The 21,115-nt window shown below is 40.7% G+C and overlaps 1 protein-coding gene across 1 annotated transcript in view; it reads right to left on the reverse strand.

Annotated features, from left to right (window-relative positions):
• The window catches only part of LOC128703098 (glycoprotein-N-acetylgalactosamine 3-beta-galactosyltransferase 1-like), a 536,922-nt gene that overhangs the window by 97,568 nt on the left and 418,239 nt on the right, over nucleotides 1-21,115 (reverse strand). The window contains exon 5 of the mRNA XM_070103460.1: nucleotides 17,219-17,357. Coding sequence (XP_069959561.1) covers nucleotides 17,219-17,357 — 139 coding nt within the window. The remainder of the gene's footprint in view (nucleotides 1-17,218; nucleotides 17,358-21,115) is intronic.

The following is a 21,115-nucleotide window of genomic DNA, read 5'->3' on the forward strand; positions in this document are numbered from 1 at the left end:
TTGTGCAGGTGGTTGTTGGTTATGGTTGTGCAGGTGGTTGTTGGTTATGGTTGTGCAGGTGGTTGTTGGTTATGGTTGTGCAGGTGGTTGTTAGTTATGGTTGTGCAGGTGGTTGTTGGTTATGGTTGTGCAGGTGGTTGTTGGTTATGGTTGTGCAGGCGGTTGTTAGTTATGGTTGTGCAGGTGGTTGTTAGTTATGGTTGTGCAGGTGGTTGTTGGTTATGGTTGTGCAGTTGGTTGTTGGTTATGGTTGTGCAGGTGGATGTTGGTTATGGTTGTGCAGGTGGTTGTTGGTTATGGTTGTGCAGGTGGTTGTTGGTTATGGTTGTGCAGGTGGTTGTTGGTTATTTTTGTGCAGGTGGTTGTTGGTTATGGTTGTGCAGGTGGTTGTTAGTTATTTGTGTGCAGGTGGTTGTTGGTTATGGTTGTGCAGGTGGTTGTTGGTAATGATCGTGACAGGAGTTGTTTATTGTAGTTGAGAAAAATTTTGTTGACTATTTTGGTTGAGATAAGTGATAGAGGATGTCGGTGGTGACAGGTGGTTGATGTTTGTGGTCGTGATAGGTGGTTGATGTTTGTGGTCGTGATAGGTGGTTGATGATTGTGGTCGTGATAGTTGGTCGATGTTTGTGGTCGTGATAGTTGGTTGATGTTTGTGGTCGTGATAGGTGGTTGATGTTTGTGGTCGTGATAGGTGGTTGATGTTTGTGGTCGTGATAGGTGGTTGATGTTTGTGGTCGTGATAGGTGGTTGATGTTTGTGGTCGTGATAGGTGGTTGATGTTTGTGGTCGTGATAGGTGGTTGATGTTTGTGGTCGTGATAGTTGGTTGATGTTTGTGGTTGTGATAGGTGGTTGATGTTTGTGGTCGTGATAGGTGGTCGATGTTTGTGGTCGTGATAGTTGGTTGATGTTTGTGGTCGTGATAGGTGGTTGATGTTTGTGGTCGTGATAGGTGGTTGATGTTTGTGGTCGTGATAATTGGTCGATGTTTGTGGTCGTGATAGTTGGTTGATGTTTCTGGTCGTGATAGTTGGTCGATGTTTGTGGTCGTGATAGTTGGTCGATGTTTGTGGTCGTGATAGTTGGTTGATGTTTGTGGTCGTGATAGGTGGTTGATGTTTGTGGTCGTGATGGTTGATGCTTGTGGTCGTGATAGTTGGTCGATGTTTGTGGTCGTGATAGGTGGTTGATGTTTGTGGTCGTGATAGGTGGTTGATGTTTGTGGTCGTGAGAGGTGGTTGATGTTTGTGGTCGTGATAGGTGGTTGATGTTTGTGGTCGTGATAGTTGGTTGATGCTTGTGGTCGTGATAGTTGGTCGATGTTTGTGGTCGTGATAGTTGGTTGATGTTTGTGGTCGTGATAGGTGGTTGATGTTTGTGGTCGTGATAGGTGGTTGATGTTTGTGGTCGTGATAGTTGGTCGATGTTTGTGGTCGTGATAGTTGGTTGATGCTTGTGGTCGTGATAGTTGGTCGATGTTTGTGGTCGTGATAGGTGGTTGATGTTTGTGGTCGTGATAGGTGGTTGATGTTTGTGGTCGTGAGAGGTGGTTGATGTTTGTGGTCGTGATAGGTGGTTGATGTTTGTGGTCGTGATAGTTGGTTGATGTTTGTGGTTGTGATAGGTGGTTGATGTTTGTGGTCGTGATAGGTAGTTGATGTTTGTGGTCGTGATAGGTGGTTGATGTTTGTGGTCGTGATAGGTGGTTGATGTTTGTGGTCGTGAGAGGTGGTTGATGTTTGTGGTCGTGATAGGTGGTTGATGTTTGTGGTCGTTATAGGTGGTTGATGTTTGTGGTCGTGATAGGTGGTTGATGTTTATGGTCGTGATAGGTGGTTGATGTTTGTGGTCGTGATAGTTGGTTGATGTTTGTGGTCGTGATAGTTGGTTGATGTTTGTGGTTGTGATAGGTGGTTGATGTTTGTGGTCGTGATAGGTAGTTGATGTTTGTGGTCGTGATAGGTGGTTGATGTTTGTGGTCGTGATAGTTGGTTGATGTTTGTGGTCGTGATAGTTGGTTGATGTTTGTGGTCGTGATAGGTGGTTGATGTTTGTGGTCGTGATAGGTGGTTGATGTTTGTTGTCGTGATAGATGGTTGATGTTTGTGGTCGTGATAGTTGGTCAATGTTTGTGGTCGTGATAGGTGGTTGATGTTTGTGGTCGTGATAGTTGGTCGATGTTTGTGGTCGTGATAGTTGGTTGATGTTTGTGGTCGTGATAGGTGGTTGATGTTTGTGGTCGTGATAGGTGGTTGTTGTTTGTGGTCGTGAGAGGTGGTTGATGTTTGTGGTCGTGACAGGTGGTTGATGTTTGTGGTTGTGATAGGTGGTTGATGTTTGTGGTCGTGATAGGTGGTTGATGTTTGTGGTCGTGATAGTTGGTTGATGTTTGTGGTCGTGATAGGTGGTTGATGTTTGTGGTCGTGATAGTTGGTTGATGTTTGTGGTCGTGATAGGTGGTTGATGTGTGTGGTCGTGATAGGTGGTTGATGTTTGTGGTCGTGGTAGGTGGTTGATGTTTGTGGTCGTGATAGGTGGTTGATGTTTGTGGTCGTGATAGTTGGTCGATGTTTGTGGTCGTGATAGTTGGTTGATATTTGTGGTCGTGATAGGTGGTTGATGTGTGTGGTCGTGATAGGTGGTTGATGTTTGTGTTCGTGATAGGTGGTTGATGTTTGTGGTCGTGATAGTTGGTTGATGTTTGTGGTCGTGATAGGTGGTTGATGTTTGTGGTCGTGCAAGGTGGTTGATGTTTGTGGTCGTGATAGTTGGTCGATGTTTGTGGTCGTGATAGTTGGTCGATGTTTGTGGTCGTGATAGTTGGTTGATGTTTGTGGTCGTGATAGGTGGTTGATGTTTGTGGTCGTGATAGATGGTTGATATTTGTGGTCGTGATAGGTGGTTGATGTTTGTGGTCGTGATAGGTGGTTGATGTTTGTGGTCGTGATAGGTGGTTGATGTTTGTGGTCATGATAGTTGGTCGATGTTTGTGGTCGTGATAGTTGGTTGATGTTTGTGGTCGTGATAGATGGTTGATATTTGTGGTCGTGATAGGTGGTTGATGTTTGTGGTCGTGATAGGTGGTTGATGTTTATGGTCGTGATAGGTGGTTGATGTTTGTGGTCGTGATAGTTGGTTGATGTTTGTGGTCGTGATAGTTGGTTGATGTTTGTGGTCGTGATAGGTGGTTGATGTTTGTGGTCGTGATAGTTGGTCGATGTTTGTGGTCGTGATAGTTGGTTGATGTTTGTGGTCGTGATAGGTGGTTGATGTTTGTGGTCGTGATAGGTGGTTGATGTTTGTGGTCGTGAGAGGTGGTTGATGTTTGTGGTCGTGACAGGTGGTTGATGTTTGTGGTTGTGATATGTGGTTGATGTTTGTGGTCGTGATAGGTGGTTGATGTTTGTGGTCGTGATAGTTGGTTGATGTTTGTGGTCGTGATAGGTGGTTGATGTGTGTGGTCGTGATAGGTGGTTGATGTTTGTGGTCGTGGTAGGTGGTTGATGTTTGTGGTCGTGATAGGTGGTTGATGTTTGTGGTCGTGATAGTTGGTCGATGTTTGTGGTCGTGATAGTTGGTTGATGTTTGTGGTCGTGATAGGTGGTTGATGTGTGTGGTCGTGATAGGTGGTTGATGTTTGTGGTCGTGATAGGTGGTTGATGTTTGTGGTCGTGATAGTTGGTTGATGTTTGTGGTCGTGATAGGTGGTTGATGTGTGTGGTCGTGATAGGTTGTTGATGTTTGTGGTCGTGATAGGTGGTTGATGTTTGTGGTCGTGCAAGGTGGTTGATGTTTGTGGTCGTGATAGTTGGTCGATGTTTGTGGTCGTGATAGTTGGTCGATGTTTGTGGTCGTGATAGTTGGTTGATGTTTGTGGTCGTGATAGGTGGTTGATGTTTGTGGTCGTGATAGATGGTTGATATTTGTGGTCTTGATAGGTGGTTGATGTTTGTGGTCGTGATAGGTGGTTGATGTTTGTGGTCGTGATAGGTGGTTGATGTTTGTGGTCATGATAGATGGGTGATGTTTGTAGTCGTGAGAAGTGGTTGATGTTTGTGGTCGTGATAGGTGGTTGATGTTTGTGGTCGTGATAGGTGGTTGATGTTTGTGGTCGTGATAGTTGGTTGATGTTTGTGGTCGTGATAGGTGGTTGATGTTTGTGGTCGTGATAGGTGGTTGATGTTTGTGGTCGTGATAGGTGGTTGATGTTTGTGGTCGTGATAGTTGGTCGATGTTTGTCGTCGTGATAGGTTGTTGATGTTTTTGGTCGTGATAGGTGGTTGATGTTTTTTTTCGTGATAGGTGGTTGATGTTTGTGGTCGTGATAGGTGGTTGATGTTTTTGGTCGTGATAGGTGGTTGATCATTGTGGTCATTAGAGGTGGTTGATGTTTGTAGTCGTGAGAAGTGGTTGATGTTTGTGGTCGTGATAGGTGGTTGATGTTTGTGGTCGTGATAGGTGGTTGATGTTTGTGGTCGTGATAGGTGGTTGATGTTTGTGGTCGTGATAGTTGGTTGATGTTTGTGGTCGTGATAGGTGGTTGATGTTTGTGGTCGTGATAGTTGGTTGATGTTTGTGGTCGTGATAGGTGGTTGATGTTTGTGGTCGTGATAGGTGGTTGATGTTTGTGGTCGTGATAGGTGGTTGATGTTTGTTGTCTTGATAGGTGGTTGATGTTTGTGGTCGTGATAGTTGGTTGATGTTTGTGGTCGTGATAGGTGGTTGATGTTTGTGGTCGTGATAGGTGGTTGATGTTTGTGGTCGTGATAGGTGGTTGATGTTTGTGGTCGTGATAGTTGGTCGATGTTTGTGGTCGTGATAGGTGGTTGATGTTTTTGGTCGTGATAGGTGGTTGATGTTTTTGGTCGTGATAGGTGGTTGATGTTTGTGGTCGTGATAGGTGGTTGATGTTTTTGGTCGTGATAGGTGGTTGATCATTGTGGTCATTAGAGGTGGTTGATGTTTGTAGTCGTGAGAAGTGGTTGATGTTTGTGGTCGTGATAGGTGGTTGATGTTTTTGGTCGTGATAGGTGGTTGATCATTGTGGTCATTAGAGGTGGTTGATGTTTGTAGTCGTGAGAAGTGGTTGATGTTTGTGGTCATTAGAGGTGGTTGATGTTTGTGGTCGTGAGAGGTGGTTGATGTTTGTGGTCGTAATAGGTGGTTGATGTTTGTGGTCGTGATAGGTGGTTGATATTTGTGGTCATGATAGATGGTTGATGTTTGTAGTCGTGAGAAGTGGTTGATGTTTGTGGTCGTGATAGGTGGTTGATGTTTTTGGTCGTGAGAAGTGGTTGATGTTTGTGGTCATGATAGGTTGTTGATGTTTTTGGTAGTGATAGGTGGTTGATATTTGTGGTCGAGAGAAGAGGTTGATGTTTGTGGTGGTGATAGGTGGTTGATGGTTGTGATGGAGACGGTTGATGATCATGGTTGTGATTGAGACAGTTGGTTGATGACCATGTTTGTGACACGTGGCCGAAGGTTATGTAGGTATCGGTATGTTTTGGTTGTGATGGTAGCAGATGGTTGGTGAATATAGTTTATGACAGGTGGTTAGTGACTGTGGCTCTGACAGGTGGTTAATTCTTGTGGTGGTTAAGAACATAAGTAAGTAAGTAAGTAAGTAAGTAAGTAAGTAATTTTATTCAGGTATACACAAATACAGTTTCATAGAATTATCATACATAGCAGCATATGTGTAGAGAACCTGGGATAACCCAAAAAGGTCAGACAGAGTGACTTATTTCCATTGGGGTCCTTTTACCTTATTATTATAGTATAAAGGTTATAATATTTTCTTATTATTCTACAATGAAGATAACATCTTATTATCATACTAAAAAGACTATCTGCTACACCAAGGTCATTAAGACTATCTACAATACGAGGGTCATTACAAGGAATAAGGTAAAATTTACACGTATGTTAGCTAAAAAATAGAAAATCATTCCCCTCCCTTTCTGTAGCTACATTCATCAGACACCTTTTGGCACTCTTCTTGAACTGGTTCATGCTATGACTGGCTTTGACATGTGCGAGTAGTCTGTTCCATTCCTTTATTGCTGTACAATAAAATGTGTTTGAAGCCTGGCCACTGACTGTGGGTACTACAAAGTTGTGCTCTCTCCCCCTAGTACTATGATTGCTGCGGTTCCCAACCTTGACAAAATTGACAGCAAGATATTCTGGACATTGTTTGTGAGCAATTTTATAAACATGATTTAGCTTCAGTTGTTTTACTCTGTCTTCAACATTCAGCATATCCAACTGCTGTAATTCTTCCTGGCCTACATGTTCTCTTGGTCCCAGCCCCAGGATGAATCTTACGATTTTGTTCTGGGTGATTTGCAGTCTATCTTTCAGTTTTTTTGTCAAGGCAGAGTACCAAGAAGAGCAAGCGTAATCCTGCGAGCCTCAGTAGGTAGACACTGTGCTTGTCTATACAGGAACTTCAGTTTGGCATTCGCTTTCTTTACTACACTGTTCCCTATCAATTCTCCTGACATGCATGGGTCAAAGGGGATTCCCAAATATTTTACTGATGAAACCAAAGTGATGGGCTCCCCATTACATTGAACATTAAAATTATTTACCCTTCTCAGTTTATGTTTCGTGCCAAAGAGAATGGCTTCAGTTTTCCCTAGGTGTAATGATAGTTTGTTGTCTACTACCCATTTGCTGCAGGACTCCAGTTCCAGTGTTAAAACATTAGCAATATCTTGTGGGTCTTTACCTGACACTAACAGAGCACTGTCATCTGCATACAGTAGGAGTTTGCACTTGACACTGATAGGCATATCATTGACATAACATAAGAATAATAAGGGACCCAGAATACTACCTTGGGGAACTCCACATGTTATCGGCAGGGGTTCTGATTCTGTTTTGTTGATTTTGACTATTTGTCTCCTGTTGCTAAGGTAGGACTTAAACCAGTCTACAGAACCTATACCAATAGCTTGAAGTTTATTACATAATATATTGTGGTTTACAGTATCGAAGGCCTTTTGCAGGTCTAAGGTTACCATACCTATGAGGTTCCCCTTTGACATTTCAGTTCTCAGGTAATCCATCAGATTAATAAGGGAGGTGTCGGTTGAGTAGGATCTTCTAAAGCCCGATTGATAGCTATGGAGAATGTTGTTGTCATTAAGGTACTTAACTACTTGAGAATACACCGCCCTCTCTAGAATTTTAGATATTATACTGAGTATACTAACAGGCCTATAGTTGCTTACATCAGACCTACTATTTTTCTTGAAGATAGGAGTGACTCTGGCCTCCTTGAACCCCTCCGGTACTGTATTAGTGGTGATTGATAGATTTATTATGTGAGCAATAGGGATTGACAGTTCAGAAGCACCATCTTTTAGGAACTTAGACGGGATGTTATCAGGGCCTGTGCTCTTAGTTGGGTTTAACCTGCTTAGTTCTTTTTGAATAAAGTCATGAGATACACTTACTAGTTGACAACTGTTTGGGGTTACCCCTTTATTGGTATAGTATGTTTGAAACTTATCAGAGTCTGTGTTAAAGGTATTTGATGCAGCTGGTAGTTTACTTACTAGTGTTGATGCAACAGATGTGTAGTAGGAATTAAAGCAATTTGCCACCTTAGATGTTTCGTGGCATACCTCATTATCGATAGTGAGTACTATGTTAGACCTATCTACTGGCTTATGGCTATACCCCAACTGTTTTAGTTGTTGCCAGAGCTTTCTGGGGTTATGCTTATACTCTTCAATTTTTGAGCAGTAGTGCTTTGCCTTTGCTCCTTTTATAAGTCTCTGTACTCTGTTCCTCACCCTTTGGAATTCATTTAGTGCTGCAATATCCTGTCTGTTTGCTTTAAATCTTTTTAGCAGCTGGTCTCTGAATTTCATATTATCTAATATCTCAGTATTCATCCAGGGTTCAGTTCTTCGTTTAATCCTAACCTCTTTAACTGGTGCAATATTATCAAGGATGGTAGTGAACATTGTTTTGAATTTTTCCCAGGCATCGTTTACGTCCGTGCAACTTGTTATCTCTGTCCAGTCACAATTGTGTAGCCTATTTACCAGTGTTTCTTTACTGTAGTTTCTAGTTGACCTCATTTTTATTGTCCTGTGTAGGCCTATCCTATCCCTAGTTATTTTCCTGGTGCAGTAAATGATGAAATGATCACTAAGACCTGTGGTAATGACGCCTGACTGACTAATGTTCTCAGAGCGGTTACAAAGTATGTGGTCAATTAGGGTGGCTGAGAACTGTGTGATCCGGGTTGGAGTATTAATTAGTTGAGTGTAACTATTTAATCCTAGAATTTGCTTATACCTTTTGCATAGCCCGTTATTTTGCTGCTGAAAACAGATATTAAAGTCGCCCAGTATTATTGTCTCGCAATTGTTTTCAACTCCGGACAAGACTCTGGAAAAGTCTTCTAAGAACTGGTCCTGGGTAGGAGGGCGGTAACTAGTTCCTACTAAGATGGGTTTGGTCTTAGGAAGCAGCACTTCAAACCATAGAATCTCCAGTTTATTGTTATTTAAATCAGGTCTTGGGTTGTAAGCTAAGTCATTTCTAATGTAGGCACATACTCCACCACCCTTTCTGTTCCTATCTAAGCGTTTTATATTGTAACCATCTATTTTGACCTCGTCGTCAGTCACCGTATCATCCAACCAAGATTCAGAGATGGTTATAACTGCCGCCCTAATTTTGTTAGCTAGAATCCTAATCTCTGCCAATTTAGGAAGAAGTGATCTTGCATTGACATGAATAAAGTGAAGGCCTGTTTTCATAAAACAATCATAATCATCAATATATGGCAATGGGTCATTTGTATTAAAATTAGGTAAATCAATGTCATCACTGCTAAAGGGTAACTGTGCCAAAGTGCATTTGTTACACACAAAATGAATTCTGGCACCGTTGCTATAATTGTACATACATCCATCATGCACCCACCCCTTACACATTTTACATAAGGTGCCTTTTCTGTTTTTCATGCGTACTTTAGTACAGTGTATGCACCTGTTTGGTAGTGTTTGAGATAATAATGGCTGTATTGTCTCACATTGACCTATGTATGCATTACATATGGAGTTAAGGTTATCATTCCTAGCTACTAGACCGTCATTATTGCCGTCATTTATCTGTCTGTTTTGCCTCTGCACAATAGTTTGAGGTCCTGGATTAATTTGGATATCACCACTTAAGAGCGCTACAATAAGAGCTGTGTGCCACTGTTTTTGTTTAGGTATGCGGTGTTGCCATACCTTGCGGCGATAGTGACATTTACTTTTCTGGTAGGATGGCAACTGTTGGGCTTTTACTGTCCAGGGCGCTGTTACTCCATTCATCTTTTCCAGCCCCCATGACTGATTACTTTCTTCATGGAATTGAAGAAGAAATATAAATATAATTATGGCAGCCTGTACCCCCCTAATGCCTGCCATTTTCACTCTTCGCTCTTTTACTCATATACAATAATATTTATTTCTCTTTTCCTTTCCCTAGTACACTTAGTATCTGCTTTAGCAATCACCACTGAATTACTAGTAAAATTTCCTCTTCAAAACCCTCTTCACTGCTCACTTTTCCCTGGTTTTATCCTTCCAAATCCCCCTCAGTTCCATTTACCGGGGTTGTGTGGTGTTGTTGTCTCCTGACCTGTTTTGCTGACTCAGCCATTTTTAAAACACTGAGGGGAGTAACGCCACCTACAACCTGACTTTCCTTGAGTTTATAGATAAGTAAGTAAGTAAGTAAATTTATTCAGGTATACACAATACAGTTACATAGAATTATCATACATAGCAGCATATGTGTAAAGAACCTAGGATATATTTGGCGTTTTCTGCTATGATTCTCTCACTGTACACTGGTCAGCTGAATATAGGTCAGCTACTATAACATTAACCTTGACTGTTTAACTATTCATTTCTTTCTCACGACTGGCACTGAGGGATATCCGACCTATAACCTTGGAGTTTTGTACTGTTGATTTGACGATGTCTCCTGTGTTTCCCTCTCGTTAGCACTGGTACAGGTGATATGATGGTGGTACAGATATGATGCTACTGTCAACAGATGAACGTCAGTAAAGATGAGAATTTCACTTCGCTAGTTGTATGTCTGGCAGTAGCGGCTGTTTGGATGCCGGTCAGCCATGTTTAAATGCTCAATTCTTTCCCTCGTTTGGCACTGAAGAAAAAAGTCCTACAGACCTGTCATTTCCTTGGAGATTTAGTTGATCAGGTTTTCTGCCATGTTGTCTTCCCGTTAAACACTGGTGCAGTTGATATGGAGGTCAGTTATTTCATTGTAGTGGAAAACGTCTCATGTCTGGTTCACGTCTGGCAGCAGGTCTGGTACTTGAATGCCGGTCCCTCTTTTGTCATATTTAGTCCATTTCGTTGTCGTCACCGTCAGTTTTTATGTCACTATAGGTTCCTTGCATGTTGTTGCAGCAGTACTTGCCAACTTGGCCATCACTGGAGTTCGGATAGGCCCAGGGGACGGCAAGATGTAGGAGCAGCCTTGTTGCTGCTTGCTGCGGCTGCGGCGGCGAAGGAACACTGTAGCAGGCCTACTGGCCCATGCGAGGCAGGTCCAAGTCTCCCCTCTGTGTCCATGTATTATTTGTAACGGCTTGATAAAGCTCCTGGAGAGCGAAACGTTGCCACAATGAAATATCACATTAGTAGCAATAGTGTCCTTTTAAACACAATGTCGGTAATTCTACCATGGGGACTGTATCAGCATTAAATGTTGCTTTTTTGTTTACCGTCCGATTTCCTCTAGTTTTGGTGCACAAGACAAAGTGTTTCCACTCTTTCTTGAAAATATTTATCAAAAATATACCTCAAACAACAACTGAGAAAAGACTGAAAAAGGACTGATTTACTGACAATGCCCTTGGGGGGCGATTTATTCCTATATGGGACGACGTAAGCTTGTTTGGACACTTGGTGCCGAGAGAACAATGCTAATACGAATTTGTAATTAATACCTTTCCTTTAAATAACTTATCTTTATTTCACAAAAAAATAAAGTTTGTTAGTTCTTGGAATGTTGCAAAAAATCTGCCCTTTACTCCCACATAACTCCCAAAGTATTTGGAATATTTCCAAAAATGAATAATTGCAAATTAGAGAAATCATTATTCTACAATTTCTGTGAATATTATTACAATTAATTAAGTAATAACGGCAGATTATGTAACCGTAAAGTGAATAAGTTACTTCCGAGATATTGGCTGGGAGCGCCGGCCGGTCTACCGTCTCAAAAAAAAAAAAAAATGTTCGCGAAAATCGCGTTTGTTTGGGTGTATTTCTTAGTAAACTGATGTTCTAGTGCAGTTATCCTCTTCAAAACACCGTTTTCTCTTACTCAGAGACCAAAGAAGACGACATGAGAGGAGTAGCTTATTTATATCGAAGTATTCCCGATAGTCTCTGGTCATATTAATGGCTTATTTTATACAGTTTAGAGTATATAACATGTTTATATGTTATTTATAGTGTTTATTATATCATATTAGATCAATTCTGATAGATAAATAAGCCGTAGAGTTGATATATAAGCTAATATAGGCGTAATAATGAAGTAATTTCTCCTGGCACTCGCTGGAGCGGGAACACTGCCTGTGTTCCCAGATGGTTCCTGATAAGCTCCGCCTGCTGTTTTATGATGCCAAATACTCAGTTATTATATTAGATAGAATAATGCAAGAAAGAGATAAAAACCAAGGAAAAATTTCCAAAAAATATATGGGCCGTGAGCAGACTCGCTACCAACATCGCCGTCACCATACCTGATATAAATGACTATAATTTCTTGTAGAAACGTCGTAGAACATTCATTCTGGTACCATTGTGTTGCCAAAGAGTTAAGCTATTTTTCTGTATAAATAACTCAATTTCCATAATTTTTCGATTTTTTTTGAGAGCGTGCGGAAAATTGCTATACAGCCGCCTTTAGACTTATTTCACGTACATAAGAAAAGCATGAGAGGTGCGTCACATGTTAAAGTAACATGTTACACACCTGGAACATTGTTCCAGACTATGGAGGAAAACTCTTGCCTGAGGGATTAACCACCTCAAAACTACGTCTTGAAGGGTGTTGGACTGATTATATCATCTACACTTCTCGACTGCTTCTGCTAACTTTTCTGTACTCGACTGAAGAAGCTCACTGTGTCAGCGAAACGTTTCGGAATAAATATATCTAACTGTTACACATGTGTTTTACTTATCAACACATGATAGAATCTAACATGAGAGTACCTAACTTTTTTTTTTTAAATCAAGAACATACAGAAGACAAGACTTATGTATTCAAGGGCATTATGACTCACGAAATATTAATAACACGACAGTAAACAAAACACTCGCCATGCATTCAAACTCCACCCATTGTGTACTTTATTAAAGGACAGTTGAAAATGATGCCTATGTGAGCTACATCTTAGAGTATATTGTATATTCAGCAGCAGTTAAGGTATATAATATTTATTTATTAGGTAGCACTGAAAATATGTTGGGCAAATACTTTTGTTAGTGAGCCAGTAGGCCTGTTGGCCCATACTGGGCAGGTCCTTCTTAATTAAATCCAACCCACTAACAGAATATTTGCCCAACCAATTTTCAATGCTAGCCAGGCAATAAGCTTTGATAAATCTATTTACTCATGTGCAAGTCCCACTCATATCAAACACTTTTTACTCATTCATTTATCCAACCTAAATTTGAAACAATCCAAGGTTTTAGCTTCAATAACCCTACTAGGCAGACTGTTCCACTCATTATCTCTCCCATTTCCAAACCAGTACTTTCCTATATCCTTTCTAAATCTAAACTTATCTGATTTGAATCCATTATTGCGGGTTCTCTTTTGGAGGGATATCCTCAAGACCTTATTTATATCCCCTTTGTTAACATCCATCTTCCACATATACACCTCGATCATGTCTCCCCTCATTCTTCGCCTTTCAAGTGAATGTAATTTAAGGGACTTCAACCTTTCTTCTTACGGAAGATTTCTAATGCTATGTATTAATTTTGTCATTCTTCGCTGAATGTTTTCTAACGAATTTATATCCATTCTGTAATATGGAGACCAGAACTGTGCTGTGTATTCTAGGTGAGGCCTTACTAATGATGTATACAGCTGTAGTATAACCACTGGACTCCTGTTGCTTACACTTCTTGATACAAATTCAAGTAAACTTCCTTATTACGCACGGTTAAGCATTGCTGTTTTGGTTTAAGGTTGCTGCTTGGTTTAGAAAAACACGTAAGCAAACACTAGGACATATTTATTAGAAAACGTTTCGGTCCTGAGACCTTGATCATCTCTAACATACAGAGGTTACAAGACAGTATATATAGGCGGAGAGAGAGGTGTGTGACGCATGGTGACCTGAAGAATTACATACTAAGAGGAAGACGGGTAGACGATGAGATCAGGTGACTCCTGTGTTGCTGGGTAGGTGGTGCTTTGCCTGGTTGAATATCATGTACGCTAATGTTTTAGAAATTTTGTAGTTTCCATTGTTACGTTCTATTGTATCGGTGACGGCGATTAGCGAGACTTCTAGATACCACCGGCGTCTAAGGTCTTGTTCGGTGAGAACGAGTTCTGCCTCATTCCAGTTCATCAAATGCCCCGTGAAGTCTCTGTGGATGACACAGGCGTACCTTAATTCGTCTGTTACTGGCATTTCGATGCTCGTTCAGACGGACCGCAAGATCTCTTCCTGTTTCGCCTACATATTTCTTGGGACAGAATCCACAGGGGATGGTGTAGACGCCTTCTGTGGAAGTTAGAGGTGTGGGGCTCCGTTTCGTTGTAAGGTCTTTGATACATGATTTGTTTATGGTAGAAACATTTATGTTACTTTTTGCAAGTGCACGCGAGTATTTGTGGCAACATCACCACATGAGAGCACTGTGAATTGCTTAAAGGGCTGTTCCATGAGCGGTTTGTTGAGGATAGCTTATGCCTTGAGTTTGCAATCCCGGATGAAGAAAGATGGAAACTGAAGACGTGTAAAGGCTTGTGTTATGTAAATACATTCTTTCTCAAGAAAACAAGGGCTGGAGATGGGAAGAGTTCTCAAGAAGTAGCCAATGAGAACTCCTCTTTTAGTGCGAGTGTCTTGGAGTGAATAGAAGTGTATAAGATCGTCCTTGTTGGTAGGTTTTCTATACACTTTGAAGAGAAGTTTGTCACTGTCGGGAGATCTGTATAGGAGGACGTAGAGGAAAGGAAGCTTGCCATCTTTTCTTTGCTAACGTGTTTTTTCTAAACCAACTTGTCGGTATTTATTACCAAGGTTTACACCAAGGTTGCTGCTTACCATAACCCCCAAGTCTTTTTCACATTCTGTTTGGCCAAATTCTACATTATTTATTCGAGCTTCAGAACTTTGCATTTATTTACATTGAACTGCATCTGCCACTTTTCTGACTACGAATTTAGTTTGTCTATATCCTCCTCAAGTTCAGTGACATTGATCCGAATCAATTATCCTACCTATCTTCGTGTCAGCAGTGAATTTGCTCATATCGCTAGTAATTCCCTCATTAAGGTCATTGATGTATATTATAAATAACACTGGGCCTAAAACTGATTCCTGTAGAACGCCACTTGTTACAGATCCCCACTCAGATGTTACCAAATTTATTCACATTCTCTGCTTCCTGTTAGTGAGCCATGACTCGATCCATGACAGCACATTTCTCTCAATGCCATGAGCTGTCACTTTCTTTAACAGTCTCTGCCGCGGTACTTAATAAAATCCAAATCAAGAATATCAAATTCTTTATTGGTAACGACTTGTCCCCTGTTTTAAAAATAGTAAAAAATTCAGTCGGTCTATTTGTTTGATTACTGTGATAATACGCAATTTATTTTCTTAAGGCCCACTATAAAAAATATTTTTTGGAGTATTGTAGTGTCTTTGTGTGTGAAAACCGAGAGAAAATAATTATTAAAAATCGAGCAAATTTCATTATCCTTAATAGAAAGATGTCCAGAATTATTTTTAAGGGGACCTATCTTTTCTCCAACTGTTGTTCTGTAACCTGGAAAATTCCTTTTGGGTTAGTTTTCAAATCCCTAGCAACTTTAATTTCAGAGTCCCGTGTAGCTTTTCTTAACCCCTTTTTAACGTCCCTCTTAATGTCAATATACTGATTCATAAGATGACCTTCACGTCTTTTGATGCGCCTGTAAATTCCTTTCTTCTGCCCTATTATTCATCGATTTTGGGTAATTTCTATTCGATCTAATTTCTTTATACGGAATAAATTTTCTTCGGGCAACATGTATAGTGTTTAGAAAGCTGTCATATTGATAGCTCTCTTCGGTACCCCAATCCACAGATGATAAGTGTTCTCTAAGCCCATTGCAATTTGCTAGACGAAAATCTGGGACCGTTACTGAGTTATCATTACTATGAGCAAGTTCCTCTGTAATTTTTAAATTATTAACAGGAGATTTCCTGTTTGCCAGAACCAAGTCAAGCAAGTTATTTCCCCTTGTAGGTTCTGTAACACTCTGCTTTAAAAACAGTCCTGAACTATCTCTACGAAGTCGTTAGACTTTAAATGCCCAGTCAAGGAATTCCAATGAATCTGACTTTTAAGCTCCCTAGAATTACGTTATCGTGCCTTGTGGCCCTAGCAATTTCCTCCCATAGTAGGTTTCCTTCTTCTTTATCTAAGTTTAGGGGACGGTATATCACGCCAAAAGTCATTTTTATGTACCCCTCTGAAAATTCTACCAAGACTGACTCAGTATGTGTTATTACAGACTTTATACCCGTTTTTATGCAACAATTCAAGCGGTCTCGAGCATACAGTGCCACTCCACTCCCTTTTCCGATACTTCTGTCTATTTGGAACAATTTTAAACCCTGAATGTGATATTTAGCAGGCATGTCCGGGTTTTTATCTTAAACCAACTTGGCAAATACATCAGTGTTACCCGCACTTGCAACCAATCTCAGCTCGTCCATCTTATTTCTAGTACTACGATTTTTAGTTTAATATAAATTTATAAACTCGCTCTTCTCCTTTCTCTTCCTGCTCATTTCTGTTCCTCCACTATCTCTTTCGGAGCGGTTGGTGGTCTTGGGGGTATCATTTGCGGCGGTTGTGGCCGCCATCTAATACTACCTACCAACCAACCTACCAACACCTAGTCCCACTGGCTTTCTAATATTTACCAATAACTATTTCATTCTGCTTATAACTGGTTTCCCTAAAACTCACACTATCGCTACAGGGAATTCATTGTTTTCCCACAAAAACCCATACCACTATTTCTAGTTTAAAACCCTAACAGCTCCCTTCCCTGCACTGACCAGAAGCCCCCCACCCTAAACCTAGGTAAGTGAAAGCCATCCCTGATATACATGCCATTTCTGCCGTCGAAGAAGTCCCAGTTGTTTGTCCAGACAACAATTGACACCAGTTGCCCAGGACGACCATTCATTTCCAATTCCTCAATCGGCAAAATGCTACATATCTAAGGGTTCCCACCTTTCTTCCTCATTATCTCTATCGCTGTCTTGTATCTGATAATTAGGTTCTCACGTCTACATCTGCCAGCATCGTTGCCTCCAGCACTGAGAAAATAATAGGATTGTTCGTACGTTTTGCGTTTAATATTCGTATGTAATGATTGTCTTTGCTGTATGTCGGGATAAATAAAGTATTTATAGAGTAAATGGTAATGCTAATGAGGGCCTGAATAAATCACATTCATTTATTACATATACCTAAGAAGCTCCAGGAACAACATTATTCATTGATCTGATACATAAAAAATCTCCACGACTAGGGCTCTTCGCACCTACTGCTTGGTTGAGGGACTGATTACCTCATCTTCTGTATATAGTCCTACTGTCTTCAAGTTATGTCCTGGAATTTGTATTGATAAAGCCACTGGATGGCGAAACGTCTACAATAAAGATTCCCAGATGTTGCACATGTGTCTTAATTTCATCTTGTCGGTATTATATACCATTCTTGCACAAACAAGTGTGATATGTTCAGGCCTTCATTAGCATTATGAATTATCCTCTAGGCGTTCTTTTAATTCATTATTTATCCTCATGCAACTCACGTATTTGTGTAATTCAAGTATTTATAGGGCCCCAAATGGTAACTCACTGTATGATAATTAATTTAAGAAACATAAGGTGGATAACTCACGTATCATCGTCGGCCTTGAAGAACCAGTCGTAGTCTTGTAGGTGGTGCTGGTACACGTAAGTGAAGGCGGCCTTGGTCTTCCCCCACAAGACGTTTCGCCCCTCTCCAACAGCCAGGTCAATGGATCCAAGATCAGTGTCTGTGGTTGAAACAACTTTTTTTATATACAACATTAGCAACAAAAACAACAACAGCAACAATAACAACAACTATAACAAAAAGCATCGGGAACATAAACCTCACAAATAATGTGACATTTTATTGTGGCAACGTTTCGCTCTCCAGGAGCTTTGTCAAGCCGATACAAACAGTATATGGACACAGAGGGTATATAAAGGCTCAAAGTGAGGTGCAATACTAGTGGTAGCAGTAGTAGTAGTAGTGACATAAGTTGTAGTAGTAGTAGTAATACAATTAATTCGTACATGATATAAAAGCTATTACTTGGGTAACATAAAAATAGGTTGGACAAATATAAACTCTCTGTAATGTGCTTTGTGTAGTATAACAGGAGACTATGTGATGGCAGGGTTTACTGTTTTCAGGAGGATTCTTGCTAAGACTTCAGAGATGGTGAAGCTGCCGTTGTTTTGTTTAATTGTATTCGAAACAGCGATCAGTGCTGATTCGAGGCACTTGCGTCTGCGGAAATTAGTTTCTTTGATCACTAATTTGGCGTCCGTTAATTTCATGAGATGATTGGTGGAATTTCGGCGCTGTACACAGGCGTTGTTCAAGTTATCGTTCCTTCATGCGTAAATGTGTTCATTGAGGCGGGTGTCGAGGTTTCTTGCTGTACTCCCTTTCTATCCTGTGGCACTGGAAATTCAGAAATTGCACGAACCTTAGCCTCAATAGGAGCAACCTCACCTTGGCCGATACAAAAGCCTAGATAGGTAATCTTGGCTTGACCAAAACTACATATAGCTAAGTTAACAGTGGTGACCTGTACTTAACTCAGTGGTGACCTGTACTTAACTGTGAAGAAGTGTCTTGTGTGCTCCCCGTGGACTGAACCGAGATGCCCTCAATCGAGCAACTTTATCAGCAGCTTAAGGAAGAATTGAGGGTAGTGAAGATGGAAATACGGCGACTGACTGAGGAAAGCAAGAGGATTCGTAGTAGTCCTCCTGTTTCGAGTCCTCAGGTCAAGAAGGGAACGTGGACAGTGGCTGGACAGCATGAGACGAAGTTGACGATCAAGAAGACGAATGGAAAGGTAGAGACGACGAAGAAGAAAGAGACTGCTGTAGAAACTGTTGTGGAAACATCCAATGCATTCTCGGTGCTACCCAACGAATGTGAGTCGACTACTGGGAACGCCACTACAAACGACACCAAGGAAGCTAAGAATATTGTTGTTGTTGGGGATAGCCAGGTTAGATATATGGATAGGGCTTTCTGCTTGAAAGACAGGAGTAGGAGACAGAGAGTTTGCTTTCCTGGGGCTGGGATGGAGGACATTGTTAGCCGGCTTGGCAACATCATGAACGGTAATGGGATCAATCCCATCATCTGCCTCAGTGCTGGAGGCAATGATGTAGGCAAGTGCAGAAGCGAGGACTTAGTTAGAAGGTTCAAGCAAGCAATAGACATAATTAGGAAGAAGGGTGGGCGCCCTGTTATATGTGGCATCTTGCCAAGAAGGGATGTTGGAAATGAATGGTTGTCCAGAGCAATTGGTATTAATTGCTGGCTGGATAAACACTGTAAGGATAATGCAGTGCCTTTCATTGACAACTGGGACAACTCCTATGGCCGAAATGACATGTATGCCAGGGATGGGGTTCACTTATCCAGGGCAGGTGTGGGTTTTCTTGCTAGCTCAGTTGAGGGGGTTGTTAGGACTTTAAACTAGGATTAGTTAGAGGTATGGATTTAGAAATGATAAATAATGAGTATGGATATATTGACTTATGCTCTGATATTAAGAACCTTAATAGTAACTGCCATGGAGTAACTCTGGGTAATGATAATTTCAGAAATTGTGTAAAAACAAAGATGAATAGGATAAATGTGCAGAAGAAAAAACATATAATGGTATTTTATGCTAACAGTCGAAGTGAAAGAAATAAGATTAATGAACTACATTTGATATCATGTGCTGGGAACTTCGATGTCATTGCATTAACTGAAACGTGGTATGATTTAAAGAGTCGGGATATGATTGCTGAGTGTAATATTCAAGGGTTTAAGTTGTTCCATATGGACAGAAGTTGTTGGAAGGGGGGAGGAGTTGCATTATATGTTGGAGAAAACATTAATTGTTGCATAAAAACAGGTATGAAAATAGATGAAACAGCAACAGAATCTGTTTGGGTAGAGTTTGTAGAAGGTCAAGAAAAGCTAAATCTAGGTGTAATATACCGACCTCAAGGCTTGGATCACGATAGAGGGAGACTTCTTTGGGGCGAAATTGTTACGGCTTCTAGACACAATAACAAAGTGATTGTAGGGTATTTTAACTTAGTCAAATAGACTGGAATTCTTTGACCGGTAATCTGGAGTCCAGTGACTTTATGGAAACTGTTCAAGACTGTTTTCTGGAGCAGTGAGTAACAGAGCCTACCAGGGGTAATAATTTGCTTGACCTAGTCTTGTCAAATAAGGAAACACTCGTAAATAATCTGGAAATCACTGAAGAACTTGGCGCAAGTGATCACAAATCCATCACTTTTAACATAAACTGGAAATACAGGAATCATGATAATACGGTAAAAATCCCTGATTTTCGTTCTACCGATTATAATGGACTTATGGAACACCTGTCAAATCTTGATTGGGGTTATCTAGCTAATGATTCTATTGACGATGATCATACTTATGATTACGAAGGGACCTGCGTTTGTGATTCTTTTCTTAATAATGTACACTGTGCTCAGAGTATATACATTCCCCAGAGATAAATTATATCTGATAATAAAGATCCCAAACGGGTTACCAGGAGGCTAAAGCATTTATTAGGGGAGAAAAGCGGAATATATAGGAGCATCAGAAGGGGAGAGGTTAACCTTACTGACCAATATGTTCAGCTTAAAAGAGAAGTAAAAAAGGGGATTAGAAAGGCTAAACGTGACTATGAAATTAGAGTTGCTAATGAATAAAAAACAAATCCAAAGGGGTTCTTTCAAGTGTATAGGTTAAGGAAAAAGTAGGACCTCTGAAAATTGGGAATGGACAGCTGACGGATAACAAACTGGAAATGTGTTCCATATTTAACAACTATTTTTTGTCAGTTTTTACACAGGAAGACATAAATGAGATTCCAGAAATTAACAATTATTCAGTTCCTGACGAATTCAAATTGACTAATATTACTGTCACGAGGGACATGGTTATCAAACAGATAGACAAACTGAAGCAAAATAAGTCCCCGCGGCCCGACGAGTTATTTTCCAGGGTACTTAAGGAATGCAAGATGGAGCTTAGTCAGCCATTAACGAGTGTGCTCAATGCATCCATCCTTACTGGTGTTGTGCCAGAGTTGTGGAAGATGGCCAATGTGGTTCCTATATTCAAATCAGGGATAAGTCCACTCCTTCAAATTACCGTCCAATAAGCCTGACATCTATAGTTGGCAAATTACTAGAATCAATTATAGCTGACATTATTAGAAGTCACCTTGAAGAGCATAACTTGATAAATGATTCTCAGCATGGGTTTACGAGAGGTCGTTCCTGCCTGACAAACTTACTGACGAATGGTTTGAAAAACCGACAAGTTGAAGATTGAGACACTTATGCAGCATAAGTGTCTCAATCTTCAAACTTACTGACGTTCTTCAATAGAACATTTGAGGCAGTAGACAGTTATAAATAATATGATATTGTTTATTTGGATTTTAGTAAAGCCTTCGACAGAGTACCTCACAAGAGACTTTTGAGAAAAGTGGCAGCT

Source organism: Cherax quadricarinatus, chromosome 85 (assembly GCF_038502225.1).
Source record: "Cherax quadricarinatus isolate ZL_2023a chromosome 85, ASM3850222v1, whole genome shotgun sequence".
NCBI lineage: Eukaryota > Metazoa > Arthropoda > Malacostraca > Decapoda > Parastacidae > Cherax > Cherax quadricarinatus.